We start from the raw sequence: 21895 nt of genomic DNA, 5'->3' as shown, positions 1-21895 counted from the left end.
ATGGGAGAGATTTACTAAAACTGGAGAGTGCAAAATCTGGTGCACTGTGCATAGAAACCGATCGGCTTCCAGGTTTTATTGCAAAGACTTAATTGAACAAACTGAAGTTAGAAGCTGATTGGCTACCATGCACTGCTGCACCAGATTCTGAGTGCTCCAGTTTTAGTAAATCTACTCCAATATGTTTTATTTTGCCATATGATAAGACTTGTATTTAATTTCAGGAGTTATTCTTTTCTAATCTTTTCTAATCTGATTGATGGTTGATGATAGTTTCACACTGCCTCAAAGCAAATTATGAAATAGTTATGAAGATTCTGATGTTTTCAAAATGATACTTTTTAAGCTAACTGCATCAATTTTTGGCCTCATTAGCTTCTACTCATCAACCTGATCTCATCAATTAAATGGTATTTTCTTTGGTTGTTCCTTGCTTGTTTGGTTTTCAGGTATTTTCTCCTAGTTGTGGCTCTCCAGGTCCAGGCTCAGAATCAGACATATCTGGTGGCGGCACACTCCTCTGAACGCATCATAGTCCGGGTAATCAATATATTATTATATAATAAGTAGGGTGTACTAACGTTCTGTGAATAGTGAACTGAGTTTAAGTACATTTATGTTACCAAATTTAAAACTAAATATAGCTTGGTCCACAACAAAGTATTGGCAGATATCTTGACAGCTTTGTGCATGTTAAAGTATTGTTTGATGTTTTTTTTTTTTTGAAACATGAAAAAATTCTTACTATATTTGTTGTGGTCTTGTGTTATTTCCTATTACATATTAAAAATTGGCTTTATTTTGAGATTTCAAAATATAATCTCACCTTAAAGGTAAAATCCCCCAGCCGCCATCTCTAGCTCCCTAAACTAACTTAAAGCGGAGTTCCACTCAAAAGTGGAAGCTCCGCTTATCTCCTCCACTGCCATATTTGGCACCTTTTGGGGGGGAGGGGGGAGCAGGTACCTGGTTTTGACAGGTACCCGCTCCCACTTCCGGCTTACTTTGCCACGGCGAAGTGAGGCGGAAGTTCGGCCCCCTCCTTGCTCCCGCAGTCTCCTGGGAACTTTCACAGGTCCCAGGAGACTGCCGGACCAATTAGGAAGCACAGCACAATTTGCACACGTGCAGTGGGCACCAGGCTGTGAAGCTGCAAGCTGTCACAGCCTGGAGAGAAGGGACAGCACAGGTGAGAACATCGCTGGACTACGGGACAGGTAAGTGTGTGTTTATTAAAAGTCATCTGCTACAGTTTTTGTAGCTGCTGACTTTTAATAAACACAAAAATGTCCGGAACTCCACTTTAAGCTGAAACCTTACTGCCCAGTTACTTTCCTCCTTCAACAGTGGCAGATTGTTTACATCTCAGCTGGCAAAACCTAGTATGGTCGGAGTAACATCTCATTGTCCAATTCATGTCTATGGGATGCTACTGTGCCGGTGTGAGTAGTACTGCCCTAGATTTAGCTAGGCTGGGATGTCAACAACACTGGTATAGTAGGAGGTACGTGAACGCCTGGGTTGGGGGTCATCTTAGGATAATTTTTCATTTTATTTAAAGGTAAACTTAAACTTAAAGCGGAGCTCCACTCAAAATGTAAAAAATAGAAGTCAGCAGCTACAAAAACTGTAGCTGCTGACTTTTAAAAAACACTCACCTGTCCCTCAATCCAGCCTTGTCCTCACCACAGCCGGTTTTACTGGCGTCCTCTCTCCCCGGCATTGGCATCTTAAGCTTTCAGCTGCACAGCCGGGTGCCCACTGCACATGTGTGAGTAGTTCTGCGCCTTGTGGATGGTCCTGTAGTCTTCTGGGATCTGTCACGTGTCCCAGAAAACAATGGAGAGGGAGGGGGGGACAACTTCTTATCACCTAGGTGATTTCAGTAGAAGTGGAAGCATGTACCTGTCAGAAGTGGGTACCTGCTCCCCAGAGGTGGCAATCCTTAACAGGGAGCAGGGGACGAGGCCTCAAAGCGAAACTTCCTCTTTTGAGTGGAGCTCCACCTTAATTTGCATCGGGGTCCCTGAACCCATCCCTTTGGACTTGTGGTATGTACGGCTGTTGCATGTCCATTCATGATATGGATTTCCTGCACACAGCTCCTCACTGGGACAGAAAAGTCAACAAAGGGTTCTTTACACTGTAGGGGGATGAGCACCTATGTGAATCAGTCTTAAAGGAATAATCCCAACTAACAATTTAGGATTCTTTTAGCCTAGGCAGCTAACAAGGAGCAATAGGCTGTGTAACAGGTAACATCAGTTACATTTCACAAATCCCTTGGCTTGTTTATAATGACAATATACAAATTTGCAGACAAATTCAGTTCTTTAGCAAAAGTTAAAACATTTAATACAAGATGAAGAATCAGCCAGCAAACACATGCTTTACCCATGAAGGAGGACAGAGTCATTGGTTTGTGTCAGTGCCCCCTTCCCCAGCACATACTGACCTTTCTCTCCGCTCCATATAGCCACTATGAGGAAGGAAAGGAAATAGTGTGCACATTTCGAGACACTCTAGTTAGAACTTATATAATGCTGAGGACTCTCTCCCTGCCTCTATGTGACAGGACTGGCCTAATCACCAAGCCTCAGTATTAACCCATGAGTGGAAAAGGATTGAGTCACATGTTCCTTCATACCTAGAAGTAGCAGATATTTTGTTTTTTCCTGGCAGCTGAACATATTGGTGGGGAAACAAAGGAAAGTTGAGTATTTGAAAATGAATTTCAGGTATGCCCATTTTTTCATATTTATTTTGGCCCTGTTTGGACCAATGTAAGTGTGCATATGGCATACCTGTTTTTTCCCCATGGAAACTGGAAACCTCAATATTGCTACAATGATTGCTGGTACCTTTTGGATCCCGTGCTGAGTGGCTGTCTTGCTGCTTGTTGACCACAGGAGGTTGCTCATTCAGCATGGGTACCATTCAGAAAACAGTTTGCAACCACTCAGTGAATGCAAAGCGTTCTATGAATGAATGAGGTGGGAGTGACCTCCAGTGTTCACTAAGCAGTAGTATGCATACCCGGAATTCATCTTTACAGTTAATTTGTTGGCTTGTCCTGCATTGCTAGCCCAGATATCACAGCTTTGCCAGCTGAAACAACACGAGTTTAGTCAGAACTGTCAGAGACAATATTGCCATAAATTGATGTAGTTGTTTATTTTCAGACCTTATTAGAGCCTAAAATATCTAAATGAACATCTCAAAAACTCAGACCAATATGCACTGAAGATACTCTTTCATGTTCAGGTTTAGTTGTCCTCTACATTTCTTGCTGTAGTGCTGGGACTGATGGGCTCCACGGGCCCAGTAGGATTATTCAGGATGTAGTAGTAAGTTATCTGAAGCTGTTAGGAGCATATTCACATTAGTATGAGCAGATGTTTTTGTTAATATATCTGAGTTTTAACTATGTTCCAAGATTTATAGTTGATGGTCTCATTGTAATATGTCATGCAGCAGTGGTGGACATACTGTAATTACCAAGGGAACCCCTGCAGGAGAACATTTTTTGGGCCTCCATTCAGCTATTGTCAAGGTGCAAATAATTATACAATGTAGATAGATAGATAGATAGATAGATAGATAGATAGATAGATAGATGGATAACTGGCAAGATATCACAGGAAGTGACAGAAATACTCTCTGAAACCACTTGGATACTACAAATCAAGAGCATCATCATAGTATCATGTAGAAAGCCTTCCTTTTCTTACCTTCCCTAAGACCAGGTCTATATGATGGTGGGGTTCCAAAACCTGCCCAACACACTTCTAGTGTATATTGGGCTCCCTGGGTCCCTGAGGGCCCTTGTTCAGTTACACAGTTGCCATAAATATTATGTCTGCCCCTGGGATGTGGTCTTAGCACTGTTCAGTAGTTGAAGGCTTTGTAGTTTAGATATAACCCACAGTGGTGCTCTGTATATTTATGTAGGTTGTTTTACGGTACCAAATATTTTTGCTGCTGTTCATTCCAAAGTCTTTTTCATTAGGCTTCAAATCCTGGACAGTTTGAGAGCGACAGCGAAGTGCTGTGGCAGAGGGGGCAGCTTCCAGATACGGTCTTCCACCATGGACGCATTGGCATCAACACAGAAAGGCCAGATGAAGCTCTTGTGGTACACGGGAATGTAAAAATTATGGGCTCGCTAATGCATCCCTCGGACATCCGAGCCAAGGAGGACATTGAGGAGGTGAGAGAGAGTCATATGTAATGAGAATATATCATTACAATTACAAGAATGTTTGAGCATTGTACAGCAGGTTGAGATAGAATAGTAGATATCTTCTGTATGATGTGCAAAGATCACATTGGGTTTTTTTTCTGACTTATATTCTGAATTATCTTCAGGTTGACACTACTGAACAGCTAAAACGGATCTCCCAGATGCGTCTTGTTCATTATCATTACAAGCCAGAATTTGCTAGCACAGTGGGGCTTGATGACAGAGCAGAAACAGGTAGGACTAATGCTCACAAAATACTGGACTGTTTATGTACTGTCTGTTCCTGTAGAACAATAAGCACTTAAATGCTAAAAATGCTTTTGTATGAGCAAATTCTGTCTCTCATCAAGTACATATTGACCATATGTGAACTATACAGGACATAGCTATACAGGACATAGCCAAACGGTTTGTTCAATAAACTACACCACAGCCTCAACCCAAACACACTGAAGAAGTAATGGATCAGTTTGGCCCATTCTGTGGTTTGGGGTCTGTAGGGTCTAACTTAATGAACAAGTCTAATTGTGTGAACATTGTATACAAATTCAAAGTGTATTGGGGAAGAGTTTGACCCTCTTCTGGGTTTTACTGCTACTGGGGTCACCATTAGAGAGATTTCTCATCACTTTACTGTTCTGCTAACAGCCAGACGCCAGACAGAAAGTGGAGATAGATGTTTAATGGCAACACAAAATTAAAAACACAATATTATAGTAAAATAGGGCAAGGCTAGAGCCACGGTTAGCTTTTTATTGCTGTGTGTCTGTTGCATTGTTTATCTCACGTCCTCTCTGGTGAAACCGGTGTTAATAGGAAATGTTCAAACTAGGTCCTGATAGCAGTAAACACCAGACTAATACAGGGTACACATAAAAGGTTTTTTTTTTTTTGACCCAACAGGCTGAATGAAAAAACTGTGAGGTAGCTGTACTAAGTGATGTTAGTGCGTAAATCTCCTTTGCTGAGCTATTGTGTTCTGACAGGGGTGCTGCCCTCCCACCAGAACACACTGATCAGTGTTCACAGGCATTGGCTGCAAGCAGTGATCAGAAGCTGGTTTTCCTACACAACCATGAGATAAAAGCCAGTCATTAGACCGGCTTTTGTCAGACGGGCCACTGTACACACAGGCCAAATGTCAGTGATATTTGTTGTGTACCAGCCTTAACCCTTTCCCACTTCAGACAAAGCAAAAAAAGGTTTTGGCTGCATGTACATTAATATATTATTATTTTTATATTCTATAACATCCTTTTTAAGCATCTGATATAGTATCTTTCAAATACATAATCTCCTATCCATAGCTACTGCCAGTACTGGAAATACTGGCCCATGTATAACTGCTCATTACAGTATAATATACAAAATGTGAACGCATTAAAAGGGATCTTGTATGAAAATGCAAGGGTCACCATTGCGGCAGTCCCTGCAACCCAAATAGAAAAAGTTTTAAACAAATCACAAAAACACCATTAGAAGAAAAAAAATGAAAAAATGGAGGGGCCTGTGACATCACCACTGCCACTTCCTCCCTGCTGCCTCCAAGATGCCACAAGAATTTGTTGCTATACTGTACAGGAACACATTCTCAATGGATCGCAACCATCCAAGAGCACTGAGGTACGGTGACATTACTGACACCTTCAGGTAGTGGGATCCAAGAGATATATACTTTATTTTTACTTCTGATGGTGCTTTTTTACACTCTTATTTAACTTTTTTGAATTTGGGGGGTGGAGGGCTGTCATTACAGTAAATCCTTAGTTTTCATGTCAGGTCAGCTTTAAGGTATACACAGTTACAATGTAGAAAAATGAGATTGCTCTGTAACATGGAATGACAATGTAACAAGGTAATCTTGTTATTTGATTGACCCTTTATGCACCCAGTCTAGCACAATTGTATTACAATAAAAGTACCAGGCAACATATGAGAGACAGATTTTGTTTTAAATTCACTCACTGGGGTCCTGCTAATAACATTTTTTCTAATAGGAGTGATTGCTCAGGAGGTGCAGGAGATCCTTCCCGAGGCAGTAAAAGAGACTGGAGATGTTATGTGTGCTAATGGTGAAACAATTGAGCACTTCTTAGTAGTGAACAAGGTATGACTTGGAATGCCAACGAATTGCATATATTAAGTTTAGCACGACAAGAACGAAGGTTTGGCCAGGTTACACAGAGATTTTTAGTAAATGATCACCTTCAACAGAGGTCTTTCAGCACCCGAGTCCTTACTACAGTGTTTCTCAACTCCAGTCCTCATGGACCCCCAACAGGTCATGTTTTCAGGATTTCCATTATTTTGCACAGGTGATTTGATCAGTTTCACTGCCTTAGTAATTACCACAGCTGTTTCATCTGAGGGAAATCCTGAAAACATGACCTGTTGGGGGTCCATAAGGACTGGAGTTGAGAAACACTGCCTTACTAGAACATTGCATTGGGCCTATAGATCTGGAAAGGTGGGCCATTTAGGACCAGACTAAAGCTAAGACCATACATGAGAATATAATTGTACAATTTCTTCTAGATTTAGTTATTGATAAATACGAAGGAGATTATATAGCAGCTGTACAATCAGGTTGTAATTTGTATGGGCAGGTTACATATGGCTTGTTTTTAATGTTTCTAGTTTCTGGCAGTGTTTTAGTGAAGGGGGGTGCATCTAGAATGTGGGAAATGTAAGCTGAGATAAAAGCAGTACCTTTAGGAATAAGTATGCTAGGTATTGTTGACTCCAATCAGCACTTCTTGAGTGCTATGTTCTACGAGGGTTGGAAAAGAGAGTACTTAGTTCCTTGTACTGTCCACTTCTCTTGATTGACTTCTGTGCAACCAGCCTGTTTTATTCGGGTTTTATCCGCTCGATCAGTGCTGTCTGCTATAACCGGCAACACTGATCATTATATTCTGATGGTAGGGAACCTAACAAGACCCTGTCACCAGACCATTCATTTTAACAGTATTTACCTGTAAAGGCCTCCATTTTGTAGACATCCAAAAGCCCTGCCACTGCTGCTGGGTGCTGCCTGGATATGATGTAAGCAGGCCCAGCAGACTCTGAATGAGCTGTAACTCACCTGACACTATTGCTCCTCCCGCAACAGCTACATAAAAAGTTACGAAAGGATGTAGGGGACGAGGCTATGAAGCTAGGCCAGCACAGACAGCAATTAGATTTTCCTAGAGGAGTAGAAGGCTATGACTTACAAAGAGGGATGGGCTGTTCTAGAGAATTGTCTCTTCCTAAGGCGGTCAAATTTGCTAGCAAGTACAATGACACATTACAAGTCCATAAAAATATCATTTATGGAAAGAAAAAACACTAAGCATTTAAAATAGTTGATTTTCCTGTGCTTTTACCTGCAATATTTTAAGTTGGTGGTAGGGTGTCAGTTAAGACTTAGTTTTATTGTCTGTTTGATCATAAGTGATCAAATGTTAAAAACAATAATATTTGCCAAATCGTGAATAGGTGCTTAATCAGTAAATCATGTGCCAAATATTAACAAATTACTCTCGCAGCAACATAAAATGGCTTAAAGTCCCAAACAGAATATATTAAACATACAGTATAGTGAATAACCCATTGGAAAGTATCCCACAGACCAAGAAAATTTTATTTTCCACCACGTGTGTGCAATAGATAGATTCCTCACTCACCAGAAATTGTTGCCCCTGTTAAATAGCACTCTATGGTCATGCAATATGCAGGTATCCAACTGCAGACTCTCACGGAATGGACCTCCTGGTTTCCTAATTAGGAATGATGATCCAAGGAACAAAGTATTGACCCCCAGATAAGTGGTTGCATAGCTCTGGGCAAATGGATAATGGATAGATTCCCAATCCCAGGCTCTCCTCAAGATATATCTCCAAGTGCCCTTACGATAAGTAATGCTCCAAGTAGCTCAAATAAAATGAATATATTAAAATGCTCTAAGTGTAGTGTTTATTAAAGGCCATATAATAATACAATAATATTTTGCTATCATTTTATGGGGCTTGTATACTTTTATGGATTGTTTACATATATGTTGCCCTCTGAAGAGTGATCCACAGTGGATTGCTTTACAGAGAGTGTTTGACAGGTTGCTGGAAGGATATATGACAGCTCCTCACCCTGTATATCCTGCACCACTATGCATTGCATGCAGTTGCAGAGTGGTTACAGGCTCCGTTACCTTGAAGGAGTCGCATTCGGCGGCAGTACCCCCCACCAAACGCTGCAGAAGGTTAATTGTTGCTGTGAAGCAAAGCACTGTGGCCATGACATTATTATTATTATACAGGATTTATATAGCGCCAACAGTTTGCTCAGTACTTTACAATATAACAGGAGACAATACAGCAACAATACAGTTCAATACAAGAAGGATAGGAGGGCCCTGCTCCTTGGAGCTTACAATCTAAGAGGGAGGGGCTAGTGGTACAAAAGGTAGTAACTGTAGGGGATGGACTAGTAGGAGAAGTAGAAGATTCCATTATTAGCGGAGGGCAGGATAGGCTTCCCTGAAGAGAGAGGTTTTCAGAGATCACCTAAAAGTGAGCAGAGTAGGTGATAGTCTGATAAATTGCGGTATAGTGTTCCAGAGGATGGGGGAAGCTCTGAAGAAGTCCAGGAGATGAGCATGGGAGGAGGAGACAAGGGAGCTAGAGAGCAGGAGGTCGTGTGAGGAGCGGAGAGTACGGTTTGGGTGATATTTGGAGACAAGATTGGTGATGTAATTTGGGGCAGAGTTATCAATGGATTTATATATTATTGTTAATGTTTTGAATTTTATCCGTTGGGCAATGGGAAGCCAGTGGAGGGATTGGCAGAGAGGGGTGGCAGATACAGAACGGTTAGTAAGGTGGATTATTCTGACAGCAGCATGTGTATATCCCCTGAACAGTTAAGAGGGGCCTGTAACATCATGGCTCAGCAGTCTGTTTTTATTTCCCTTACCCCCCCCCCCCCCCCCCAACTGCAAGTGTAAACAATGATGAATTTTTCCAATTATATGCAGCTTGAACAGTAGCATATATTTCAAGATTGGTGTTCAGATTCAGGTAACTCCTATGCATGGAAAGCCACAATTTTCAGTGTGTTTGGTAGCCTACAATAGCTGTTACCATAAATACTTTAGAGAACAGTTACTGACTAAGCCAAATAAAATACATGAAAGGGATATTTGCTCACTCTGTCAATCAATATCATGTGACTTCTAGGAGAGAATCTTCATGGAGAATGTAGGTGCTGTCAAGGAGCTCTGTAAGCTAACAGACAACTTAGAGACTCGTATTGATGAACTGGAGAGATGGAGCCGCAAGTTGGCCAAACTGAGACGACTTGACAGTATGAAAAGTACTAACAGGTATGTATTATTCTGAATTGTCTTTATGCATACACATTCATTTAAACATTCATTTGTGAATAAAATTTCTTTGTAACCCACCCTCCTTTCCTTCTTTCCACAGTCACACAGGAAGTCAGTTCAGCCGTGCAGGAAGTCTTCCTTTTAAACAACGTCCTTCCAAAATCATTGGCAAGGTAGGAACAGAAAGAGCGTTCAGAAACAAAAATGGCCTTTAGTATGTTAATAAAGATGAATATCTGAAATGAGATATTGCCATATATTGTGAATAAAATGTATTTGTGTTTGACAGAGCTGCAAGCACAAGGGCATTCCTGTGTCTATAAATGCTGAGTAAATATTTGTATATTATGTAAATTAAATTGTATCTTATAACAAAAACAAAAATCGAATGTATTATAGCTTACCAGTCCTTAGATGTAATGACGACATTAGTTTTTTTTTTGTTTTTTTTTAAGCTTTATTTGCACCTGCGAATCCTTCTAATAACATACTTCCTGGTCTAGGGTGACAACTACAAATTTATTGTACTGTATCTAGAGAGAAATGGCGTTATCACACATCTCCATTGCATAGGTAGGAGAGGTTGTGTAGTTCACTAAAAGCCCCATATACACAGGCCGAATATTGGACGGTATCAGCTGGTTCAATAGAAACCAGCCGGCATTTGGCCCATGTATATGGCAGCCAGTCTGACAAAAGCCGTCCAAATGTCCGGCTTCTGTGGAAGGGGCATGACTGAAAAAGGTCTGCCGATCGGCATCCGATTAGCGCTCTCAGCCTATGGCTGAGAGTGCTGACCCGTGTGTTTTGGTGGGAGGGGGGAATACCCCTGTCAGAACACAATAGCCCAGTGGGGAGATCGCTGTAGTAACAATGCGTAGCTCAACCCAAAAAAAACTGATAGTGTGTACTAAGCTTTAGAAATAATATAGTTTGAGATTTCAGTTCAGTGCACTGGAAATCCCATGGACACTGGATTTCTATCAGGCATTTTTCTGTACTTCCAGAGCATACTTAGCCTGGAAAAAGACTAATGCAGCCACCACATCTAAGTTCTGGTAAGCTGCAATATACAGGCGTACTGCAGTTTATGAATATAATGCGTTCTGCGGGACTTTTTGTATTGTGAAAAATTCATAAACCGAAACGTGATTTCCCATAGGAATGCATTGAAAACCTATTAATCCATTCCGGGAGTCAGAAAAAAGTTAAAAAAAAAGTATTTTATCTGTTCAAAATTGTTTATAAAGTGCACTTTAAAGGCATAGTACTGTACAGGGACATGATTAAAAATTAATTCATAAATACATCGAAAACCAATGAATGTCGCTCCATTTCCTCAAGTTAAACCTGTCCAAAACCGAGCTCCTGGTTTTCCCCCCAGCCCCCCCCCCCCCCCATCCTCTCCATCACTACTAGCAACGCCACCATCAATCCCACCCCACACGCCAAAGTCCTGGGTGTCCCCCTGGACTCAAACCTTTCCTTCCAACCTCATGTCCAGTCACTATCAAGGTCATGCAGGCTCCACCTCCGCAACATCTCCAAGTTATGTACATTCCTCACCCCAGACACTGCTAAACAACTCATACACTCCCTTATTATCTCACGTCTGGACTACTGCAACTCCCTTCTCACTGGCCTACCCAAACAAACGGTATCCCCACTCCAGTCTATCCTGAATTCAGCGGCTAGACTCATCCACCTCACCAACCGCTCCACATCTGCCACCCCCCTCTGCCAATCCCTTCACTGGCTCCCGATTGCCCAGCCCATCAAATTCAAATTACTAACTCTGACCTACAAAGCCACTCACAACGCCTCCCCAAACTACCTAACTGACCTGATACCCAAATACCACCCTACCCGTGCCCTTCGCTCCTCACAGGACCTCCTACTCTCTAGCTCCCTGGTCTCCTCCTCCCATGCCCGACTGCAGGACTTCTCCAGGACTTACCCCCATCCTCTGGAACTCCCTACCCCAATCCATCAGACTGTCACCTACCCTCCTCACCTTCAGGCGCACCCTGAAAACCCATCTCTTCAGGGAAGCCTACCCCACCCTCACCTAACAACCGATCTCCTCCACTTCTCCCACCACTCCATCCCCCACAGCCACTTCCTCCTGTACCACTTCCCCTCCCTCCTAGATTGTGAGCTCGAAAGAGCAGGGCTCTCGAACCCCTCGTGTATTGTACTGTTACTGTTTTGTCTCATGTTCTGTCCCCCTTGCTATTGTACAGCGCTGACAAACCCTTTGGCGCTATATAAATACTGTATAATAATAATAATCTGTTTGTATTGCGAAAAAAATTTGCAAAAGCATTGAAAACCAATTAATTCATTCTGGAGGTCAGAAAAATGTCAAAAAAGTCTTATCTATTCAAAACTCTTTATAAAGTGCACTTAAAGGCATAGTTCCATACAAAGACATGATTAAAAAAAAATTTATTAATGCATTGAAAACCAATTAATCCGTTAGTATTGCGAAAAAAAAATCATAAACCGAGCCATTATTTTCAATGGATTTTCATTTGTAAACCAAAAATTATGCTAACCGAGGTGCTTGTAAACCGAGGTATACCTGTATTATCTGTAGGGGGTTTAGACACAGTATGGATCTACATGTGAGTTTAAATGTAGTGATGTTGATACAAAGCTGTCATTATTTGTGTGTGGGGCTGTATGTCATTGTCTTTCTATTGTTCACTTTAGCCGGTACCTCCCCCGCATGATCATAGCTGTGTCAGCCAGCGATTCCTCCAAGCAACCATCATCGCCTTAGTCATTATCATGGCTTTCAGGTATTCGAGTCTTAAGTCTTAGGATTCCCTAAAAGCATTAAAGGGCCAGTTCACACCACATGTAGTCCAGTGCGTTTTATTTCTGCATCAAAAATGCATGCACAGTGTTTTCTATGTACTCTAATGTCCCTAGTTCACACCAGTGCAGTCAGTTCCAGTGTGATCTGGTGCAGAAAAAAAGTAGAACATACTGATATTTTTTCTGCAGACCTGTACTGGAACATAGCAAAACATATGAAAAATGCACCTGGAATGGAGTGTGTTGTGAACTGTAAGCAAAAATGCATCCGGAATGCATTTTTGTGGTGTGTACTGGCCCTAAAAGTTGCTGTTTGTTATTGCCCAAAGTATGAGTGCTAACTTTAGAATAAAACACTGTTAACTGTAAAAATTAAAAAAAAAAAAAATATTATCAAAGTGGTTCTAAAGGCAGGAGATTTTTTACCATAATGCATTCCTTGCATGAAAACAAGAAACAAACAGGGTGGAAATGTCTAGTGCATTATCCTTGACACTTTATTAAAGGATGAAAGACAACATGTTATACTCACAACCAAATGAATGAGATGGCATAATAATGAATATGCAGATGACAACCCCAGCTTAAGCGTTTTGGGGCCCCCTTCCTCAGAGCAGTGGCTGGTGTTGTCAGTTGCACATTCGTTGCTTTTGGAGAGCGGACTTATGGACTCTGTGTTTTCTGTTATGCCATCTTATTCATTTGGCTTGTGAGTATAACATGTTGTCCGTCACTTTAATAAAGTGTCAGGGATAATGCACTTGGTGTTTGCGCCCTCTTTGTTTCTTGTTTTCATGCAGTAATGGATTCCCCAATCTGAGGAGTTCCTTCCAGCCTAGGTTGCACAGTGGTGTTTATACAGTGCATATAAAAAGTCTACACACCCCTGTTAAAATGTCAGGTTTCTGTGATGTAAAAAAATGAGACAAAGATAAATAATTTCAGAACTTTTTCCACCTATAAACTGTAACCTATAAACTGTACAACTCTGGTTGAACAACAAACTGAAATCCTTTAGGTAGAGGGAAGTAAAAACAAAAAACTAAGATAATATGGTTGCATAAGTGTGCACACCCTTAAATGAATCCTTTGTTGAAGCCCCTTTTGATGTGATTCCAGTCTTTTTGGGTATGAGTCTATCAGCATGGCACATCTTGACTTGGCAATATTTGCCCACTCTTCCTTGCAAAAACACTCCAAATCTGTCAGATTGCGAGGGCATCTCCTGTACACAGCCCTCTTCAGATCACCCCACAGATTTTCCTTCAGATTCAGGTCTGGGCTCTGGCTGGGCCATTCCAAAACTTTAATCTTCTTCTGATGAAGCCATTCCTTTGTTGATTTGAATGTATGCTTTGGGTCGTCATGCTGAAAGATGGAGTTCCTCTTCATGTTCAGCTTTCTAGCAGAAGCCTGAAGGTTTTGAGTCAATATTGACTGGTATTTGGAACTGTTCATAATTCCCTCTACCTTGACTAAGGTGCCAGTTCCAGCTGAAGAAAAACAGCCCCAAAGCATGATGCTGCCACCACCATGCTTCACTACGGGTACGGTGTTCTTTTGGTGATGTGCAGTGTTGTTTTTGCACCAAAAATATTTTTTGGAATTAAACAAAAAAATTCAACCTTGGTTTCATCAGATCATAACACATTTTCCCACATGCTTTTGGGAGACTTCAGATGTGTTTTTGCAACACTGAGCCGGGCTTGGATGTTTTTCTTCATAAGAAAAGGCTTCCGTCTTGCCACTCTACCCCATAGCCCAGACATATTAAGAATATGGGAGATTGTTGTCACATGGACCACACAGCCAGTACTTGCCAGATATTCCTGCAGCTCCTTTAATGTTGCTGTAGGCCTCTTGGCAGCCTCCCAGACCAGTTCTCTTCTCGTCTTTTCATCAATTTTGGAGGAACGTCCAGTTCTTGGTAATGTCACTGTTGCGCCATATTTTCTCCACTTGATGATGACTGTCTTCACAGTGTTCCATGGTATATCTAATGCCTTGGAAATTCTTTTGTACCCTTCTCCTGACTGATACCTTTTAACAATGAGATCCTTCTGATGCTTTGGAAGCTCTCTGCGGACCATGGCTTTTGCTGTAGGATGCGACTAAGAAAATGTCAGGAAAGACCTACTAGAACAGCTGAACTTTTTGGGGGGTTAATCAGAGGCACTTTAAATGATGGCAGGTGTGTACTGACTCCTGTTTAACATGATTTTGAATGTGATTGCTCAGTTCTGAACACAGCTACATCCCCAGTTATAAGAGGGTGTGCACACCTATGCAACCACATTATTTCAGTTTTTTATGTTTACCCCCCCAAAAAAAAAAAAAAGATTTCAGTTCGTTTTTCAACTGAGTTGTATAGTTTATAGGTCACATTAAAGGTGGAAAGAGTTCTGAAATTATTTATCTTTGTCTCATTTTTTTACATCACAGAAACCTGACATTTTAACAGGGGTGTGTAGACTTTTTATACCCACTGTACATGTGGTTCTAATGGCAGGCGTCTCCCACGATTTCAGAGTGCTAAAGCGTCAAGTTCCTATTTCTGTTATTTACTCCCTGCATTGAGTTAAAAGAGTCTCTTTATTTGTATTGCCCCTTCACCCCCCTTATACTTGTCTAAGTCCTTTCTCTATCCACCACAGTGCTCCTCTGCAGCGGCTCTGTCCTCTCTCTCTGCTCACAAAGGCAGCATTGGGAGCCATTGGCTCCTGCTGCTGTCAATCAAATTCTCTGAACAGAGAGCAAGGAGCGGGGCTGAGCTGCGCTGTGTGTGTCCATAGATGCACACAGTCTGGCTCAGGAGTGAGCCCACAGGTACACTCCCATTGAAAGTGGCTTCCTATGGGGGAGCACAGAGAACCAGAGGAGCAGAGATTGCTGATAGGCGGAACCCAAAAGAGGATATTCAGGACTGTTCTTTGCAATACCATTGCATAGAACAGGTATGTATAACATGTTTTTTTTTTTTTTTTTTAAAGCATACTGAGCACAATAAAATGAACATTCCTCAATTTGTTACAATTATCACTCCAGCACTTGTATTTTCCAACTTTCAATCCTGTTGGCTCCTGCCCTCTCAGTTCTGCTTTCCTGAACTTCTAGCATTCACAGGAAAGGCAGTGGACAGTACAATCTGGAGACAGTCTATTAGTTAGAAGAAGGCAGGGGAAGAAGGAGGAAGGAGCAGAGGAGCTCCTAACTATCCTAGGCTATGGGGCTGTGTGTTTCTACTGATGCACTCTGCCTAAAAGATAATTAGTCTTTGGATCCCGTACATATTTTACACCTACAGTTGCAAGAAAAAGTATGTGAACCCCTTGGGATTACGTGGAGTTTTGCATGAATTGGGCATAAAATGTGCTCTGAACGTCATCTAAGTCACAACAATAGAAGAACACAGTCTGCTGAACATAATACTACACAAACATTAGATGTTGCCATGGTTTAATTGCACATAACATGTAAACATTCACAGTGCAGGGAGGAAAAAGTATGTGAGGCCCTAGCTTAATGACTTCTCCCAGAGATAATTGGAGCTAGGAGTGAGCCAACCTTGACTCCAATCAGTGTGATGATATTGGATGTGTTGCTGACACCTGTCCTGCCCTTAAAAAACACACACCTGTTTTGGGTTTACTGGTTTCAAGAAGCACTGTCTGATGTGAACCATGCCTCGCAGAAAAGAGCTATTAGAAGACCTACGATCAAGAATTGCTGACTTGCATGAAGCTGGAAAGGGTTACAAAAGTATCTCCTTGAGCCTTGATGTTCATGTGTCCACGGTAAGACAGACTGTCTACAAATGGAGAAAGTTTAGCACTGTTGCTACTCTCCCTAGGCGTGGTCGTCCTGTAAAAATGACTGCAAGAGCACAGCGCAGAATGCTGCATGAGGTAAAGAAGAATCCCAGAGTGTCAGCTAAAGACCTACAGAAATCTCTGGCACATGCTAACATTTTTGTTGACACATCTACAATAAGGAAACATTAAACAAGAATGGAGTACATGGGAGGACACCACGGAGGAAGCCATTGCTGTCCAAAAAGAATATTGCAGCACGTTTGAAGTTTGCAAAAGAGCACCTGGATGTTCCACAGCACTACTGGCAGAATATACTGAGGACAGATGAAACCAAGATTGAGTTGTTTGGGAAGAACACACAACACTATGTGTGGAGAAAAAAAGGCACAGCACACCAACATCAAAACCTCATCCCCACTGTGAAACATGGCGGAGGGAGCATCATGGTTTGGGGCTGCTTTGCTGCCTCAGGGCCTGGATGGATTGTTGTCATTGATGGGAAAATGAATTCCAGAGTTTATCAAGACATTTTGCAGGAAAACGTACGACCATCTGTCCGCCAACTGAAGCTCTGCAGAGGATGGGTGAGGCAACAGGACAATGACCCAAAGCATACAAGTCATTCAACAAAACAATGGCTGCAACAGCACAGAATACGCCTTCTGGAGTGGCCCAGTCAGAGTCCTGACCTCAACCCGATTGAAATGCTGTGGCATGACCTTAAGAGAGCGATTCACACCAGACATTCCCAAGAATATTGCTACACTGAAACAGTTTTGTGAAGAGGAGTGGTCCAAAATGACTCCAGATCGTTGTGCAGGTCTGATCTGCAACTACAGGAAACGTTTGGTTGAGGTTATTGCTGCCAAAGGAGGGTCAACCAGTTATTAAGTCCAAAGGTTCACATACTTTTTCCTCCCTGCACTGTGAATGTTTACATGTTATGTGCAATTAAACCATGGCAACATCTAATGTTTGTGTAGTATTATGTTCAGCAGACTGTGTTCTTCTATTGTTGTGACTTAAATGACGTTCAGAGCACATTTTATGCCCAATTCATGCAAAACTCCATGTAATCCCAAGGGGTTCACATACTTTTTCTTGCAACTGTATATTAATATAATTATAATGCATATAATATTGTACATGGTACACAAATAGTATGATTATTAGGTAAGCTCATTTATATGTATAGAATGTACACATTATAGTTTCTCTCACCAAGTTACTGTGTTTAACTTCCCAGTGTTATCTCCATGACAACGCTATATGTGTTGAATTTACGCAGCGAGGATGATCTGTTAGATATGGATGGGTAAGTGTTATTTTCCCAATATAGCACTTCAGGCATGGGGGCTATAGACTTGTGGTATAGTAACTACAGCAAGGAGGTGAAGGAAATGTATAGAATGTATAATGTTTTAATTATATATGTAAAATGATTAACTGAGCTTGCTTTTATATAATATATGTGCAAACCAAATATTTCAAAACAATTTGTAATTATACTGTAGATAGGAGCAGACATATTTTACTCATTGCATAGTCATACTCTACATTGATTTGCTGCCTTTTCTTATAAAAATGTGAATATGAGTCAGCTGACCTGTTGAATACAATTAACTTCTCATGTAGCTCATATCTTTACCCCTTCCTGCCTGCCCCAGAGCCCCTTTTAAAAGTTTCTGAATGGCTGGGGGTGGAAGAATTGGTGATCATGTGACCAATATAATTGGCGGTCACATGATCGAGAGCCAGTCCTGCTGGCTACCGATCACTAGTGGGGACCAAGAGCTGTCTTTGACAGCTCAGTCTCTATGTTGGGCGCACGCAGTGAGCGTGCTCGCACTACAGAAACATTGGCCACCCAGCAATACATATGTGAGGTGTGTGGGCATTAAAGCCCACTCTCTTGCAGTTGCATATGTGTTATGTAGGCGGCAGTAGGTTAACAGGTTCTAATCAAGGTGTTTCGCCGAGTCTTAATCAAATACATAGCTCCCTCCAGTAGCTAAGCCAAATATCAGTATATTTAACATTATAACAATAATATTAACCACTTGCCTACAGGGCACTTATACCCCCTTCCTGCCCAGGCCAATTTCCAGCTTTCAGCGCTGTTGCACTTTGAATGACAATTGCGCGGTCATACAACACTGTACCCATATGACATTTTTATCATTTTTTGTGACAGATAGAGCTTTATTTTGGTGGTATTTAATCACCTCTGGGTTTTTTATTTTTTCTTAAACAAACCAAAAACCACTGAAAATTTTTTTTAAAAAAAATTTTTTCTTAGTTTTTGTTATAAAATTTTGTAAATAAGTGATTTTTCTCCTTCACTGATGTGCGCTAATGAGGCTGCAGTGATGGGCACTGATAGGCTACACTGATAGGTGGCACTGATGGGCATTGACAGACATCACTGATGGGCACTGAGAGGCAGCACTGATATATGGCACTGATAGGTGGTACTGATGCGCACTGATAGGCGACACTGACGCGCACTGATAGGCGGCACTGACTGGCACTGATATGTGGCACTGATTGGCAGCACTCATAGGTGGCACTGATTGGCATTGATAGGTGGCACTGACTGGCACTGATGGGTGACACGGAAAGGCAGCTCAGATGGGCACTGATATGTGGCATTGATGTGCACTGGTAGGCACTGATATGTGGCATTGATGTGGCACTGATGGGCACTGGCAGGTGGCACTGATGGACACTGACAGGTGGCACTGCTGGCGCTACACTGAACATCAAGGCACACTGATCTTCAGTGCCCTGATGATCAGTATACATGTTACCGGCTCTCCACTCGAGCTGTCAGCGTGACAGCTCGAGAGGAGAGAAATGCCAATAACCGGCATTTCCCTGTTTACATGTGATCAGCTGTGATTGGACACAGCTGATCACATGACCGAGCCGACATCTTCGGCTCTTTCCGTGGATTGGTGATCTGCACTGCCGATCGCCGCACTCCGGGAGCCGCGCATGCACAGTTAGAATGGGAGGACGTCATGTGACGTCCTCCCAGAACGAGAGAACCACCTTGCGTCCATCATATTACTATATGGCAGGCGGGAGGTGGTTAAAAGCAAGTAAAGAAATAAATAAAAATCAGATAAACCACAATTGTAAGGTAAACACTGTGTTAAAGTTTCTGCTCCCTAGTTAATCCAATACAAAAAATCAGTAATGATGCATCTGATTGATGCAGCCAGGCTGTGGATCCCAACTAAATGGAAACAACCAGCACCCCCTGTCAATAGGTCAATGGTTAACTGCTAAAATCATGGCCCCCCAGGTCACCAGAATTAATGCTCCCATTGGAAGATTTCCCCTCTTTTATTTTCCGGGGACAAGCTAAAATGTGGGATTTTGCCTTTTGGTTATACTTTCACTTTACTTGGTGTGCATCATCATAAATAAAACATCTCCAAAAAAAAGTGTTCTTCCTAAAATATACAATAGTTTCCTTTTAATGGGGTCAACACAATTGTCCTATAATGTTACATGAACATTTTACCATATTTTATGCATGTTATTTACCTGTAAAATCCTCCCTCGCGTAGACTTATAAAAGGTTTTGACATTGCTGCTAGATGCCACCATCTTGGATGTGATATCCGCAGCCCAAGCAGACTCAGATGTCACTTAAGTAATATTTTGTAGTATTCCTTGTCATTGCTCATCGACAGGTACATAAAAGATTATTTAGGGAGGTGAAGGGAAGGGCAAAGAAGCTGGACCAGCACAGACATTATTTGGACACTCCCAGAAGAGGAGAAGGCTTAGCTGTACAATCATGGAGGGGGCTCTGTTAGGGAATTGACACTTCTAAAGTAGTCAAGTTTCCTGGCAAGCTCGAGGACCCATTGCAAGTGAATAAAAAATATTTTATGGAAGGGAAAACACTACAAATAAACATGTAAAACACTTGAAATTCCAGTACTTTTACCTGCAGTTTTTTCAGTTAGTGACAGGGTCTCTTTAATGTTGGACCCATACATTTGTCTGGAAGACTGCTAGCCTCAGTGATATTCTTCAGGACCCCTTCAAACCTATATGTTGCAGTAACATGTGTCTTGCTGTGTGCAGGAACTTTGTGCGGGGCCACTTGTTTACAATGGCATCCCAATGCACAGCTACAGTAGTCTACAATAGAGCCATGCTGCAGCACACCACAATGCACATGCTATGGATTCTTACATTAAGAAATGCTGCAGGTTCAGTATTTTGAGCATTGCTGTTTGTTTGTAGCCAATTCAAAATGAACAGACTGCCTTAAATTAAAACAAGGCACTTTATTACGCAAAATAGTTTAGAGTGAAGGAGCCAGAATGTTTAATTTGAGCTGTTATTGCTTTATCTGCACTGACTTCTGTACCTCCTTTCCTTCTCCTTTGCTTGGTGCTGTCCCCTTCTTGCTGTCTACCTCTGGCAGTGTTTTCACTCCACCTGGTACCTGCACTCTGACTTTCTTCCGAAAGATCCATCTCACTCTCCCTTTTGCTGTATGTGCACGGTATGTCTCTTTGGCTTATATCACCATTGGCATCTAGAAAGTTTCTAGAATTGAGTCCATTGGCATTCTCACCCCATAATCCATACGTCTCTTATATTTTATTCTATAGCTCAAGTCAAAACTTCGATACCACACAGCTAAGAGGTTCCACCACCCCACCTATCAACAGCACAAAAAGTACAGGTCAGTCCGTTTTCTCGGCTTATGTTTTGGTTTTCTTATGGATTTGACTAATACGCACTTGTATGGTTTACTTTATAGAAGATTGGCTACATAATCAGAATCCTTCCATCACAATAGACCTTTGTCTCAATCCACCGTGTCAAGCTATCTGTTGCTCCAGTTCTCCTGGCATCTCTACTTCTCCTGCTGTCACATATGGAAAAACAGCTTCTCGTGCTGAGAGCGCAGTAACAGGTGAGGATTGTCCTTATGAAGAAATTAGGGGAGAGCCTTGCCATCTTAGACTATGGGGCTGTGTATTTCTATTGATGCACATAGTGTAGAAAAACACAAGTCCCTGAATGCAAGGGTGGCGCCATAGGATGCTGCAAGAAAAAGGAGCCACCCTGAAACAAGAAACCTGTGGCAGCCATCATGGAACCAGCCTAAACTGGAACATGGGCAGAGATTGAATGATAAAGATGCTGCATTCTCAGTAAGTGATTAAATCAGCTGCTGAAAGTGCTGAAAGAAAACTGAGGGTTTAATATCGCAAACTCTCCCTATAACCTGTACACTAACAATCCCTTTAACCCCAACACTAACCCTCCCTAAAAAATCTCACCCTCTTTGTAACTCAAACATTAACCTCACACCAACCTTCCCTGAATCACTAACCACAGCCCTAACTGTGAACCTTTGAGTGAAATCTTGTTTGCATGCTCACTTCTTCATGTTAGGATCCTGTGTGCCAAAGACCAACCTCTGTAAGCCAAAACATCCCAGTCCTAGAATCTATAGTTTCAGCTGACATGTATGTGGGTGTGCTGCTAGGCCTTAGACAGAACTTAGATATATTGGGTTTTATCAGTTACCACCAAATGGGAAGGAGACATTCATGCATAGGGTTTGGGGACAGGAGTCCTTTTAGTACAGGAGTGAGGGGTATTTTATTCTTT

General features: G+C 41.8%; 1 protein-coding gene across 4 annotated transcripts in view; it reads left to right on the top strand.

The window, feature by feature from the left end:
• Positions 1-21895, top strand: part of MYRF (myelin regulatory factor) — a 215972-nt gene that overhangs the window by 176043 nt on the left and 18034 nt on the right. For 3 of the 4 annotated variants that reach the window (XM_089655035.1, XM_089655037.1, XM_089655036.1), the window contains exons 11-21: positions 450-540; positions 4010-4210; positions 4369-4477; positions 6241-6350; positions 9460-9605; positions 9709-9781; positions 12324-12412; positions 17490-17558; positions 20694-20774; positions 20884-20957; positions 21036-21191. In XM_089655035.1, coding sequence (XP_089511161.1) covers positions 450-540; positions 4010-4210; positions 4369-4477; positions 6241-6350; positions 9460-9605; positions 9709-9781; positions 12324-12412; positions 17490-17558; positions 20694-20774; positions 20884-20957; positions 21036-21191 — 1199 coding nt within the window. The remainder of the gene's footprint in view (positions 1-449; positions 541-4009; positions 4211-4368; positions 4478-6240; positions 6351-9459; positions 9606-9708; positions 9782-12323; positions 12413-17489; positions 17559-20693; positions 20775-20883; positions 20958-21035; positions 21192-21895) is intronic. The other variant, XM_089655038.1, reaches the window with a different exon arrangement.

Source organism: Staurois parvus, unplaced genomic scaffold (assembly GCF_062004578.1).
Source record: "Staurois parvus isolate SC_StPar_1 unplaced genomic scaffold, SC_StPar_1.0 ptg000818l, whole genome shotgun sequence".
Lineage (NCBI taxonomy): Eukaryota > Metazoa > Chordata > Amphibia > Anura > Ranidae > Staurois > Staurois parvus.
This window is presented reverse-complemented; position numbering and strand designations above follow the sequence as displayed.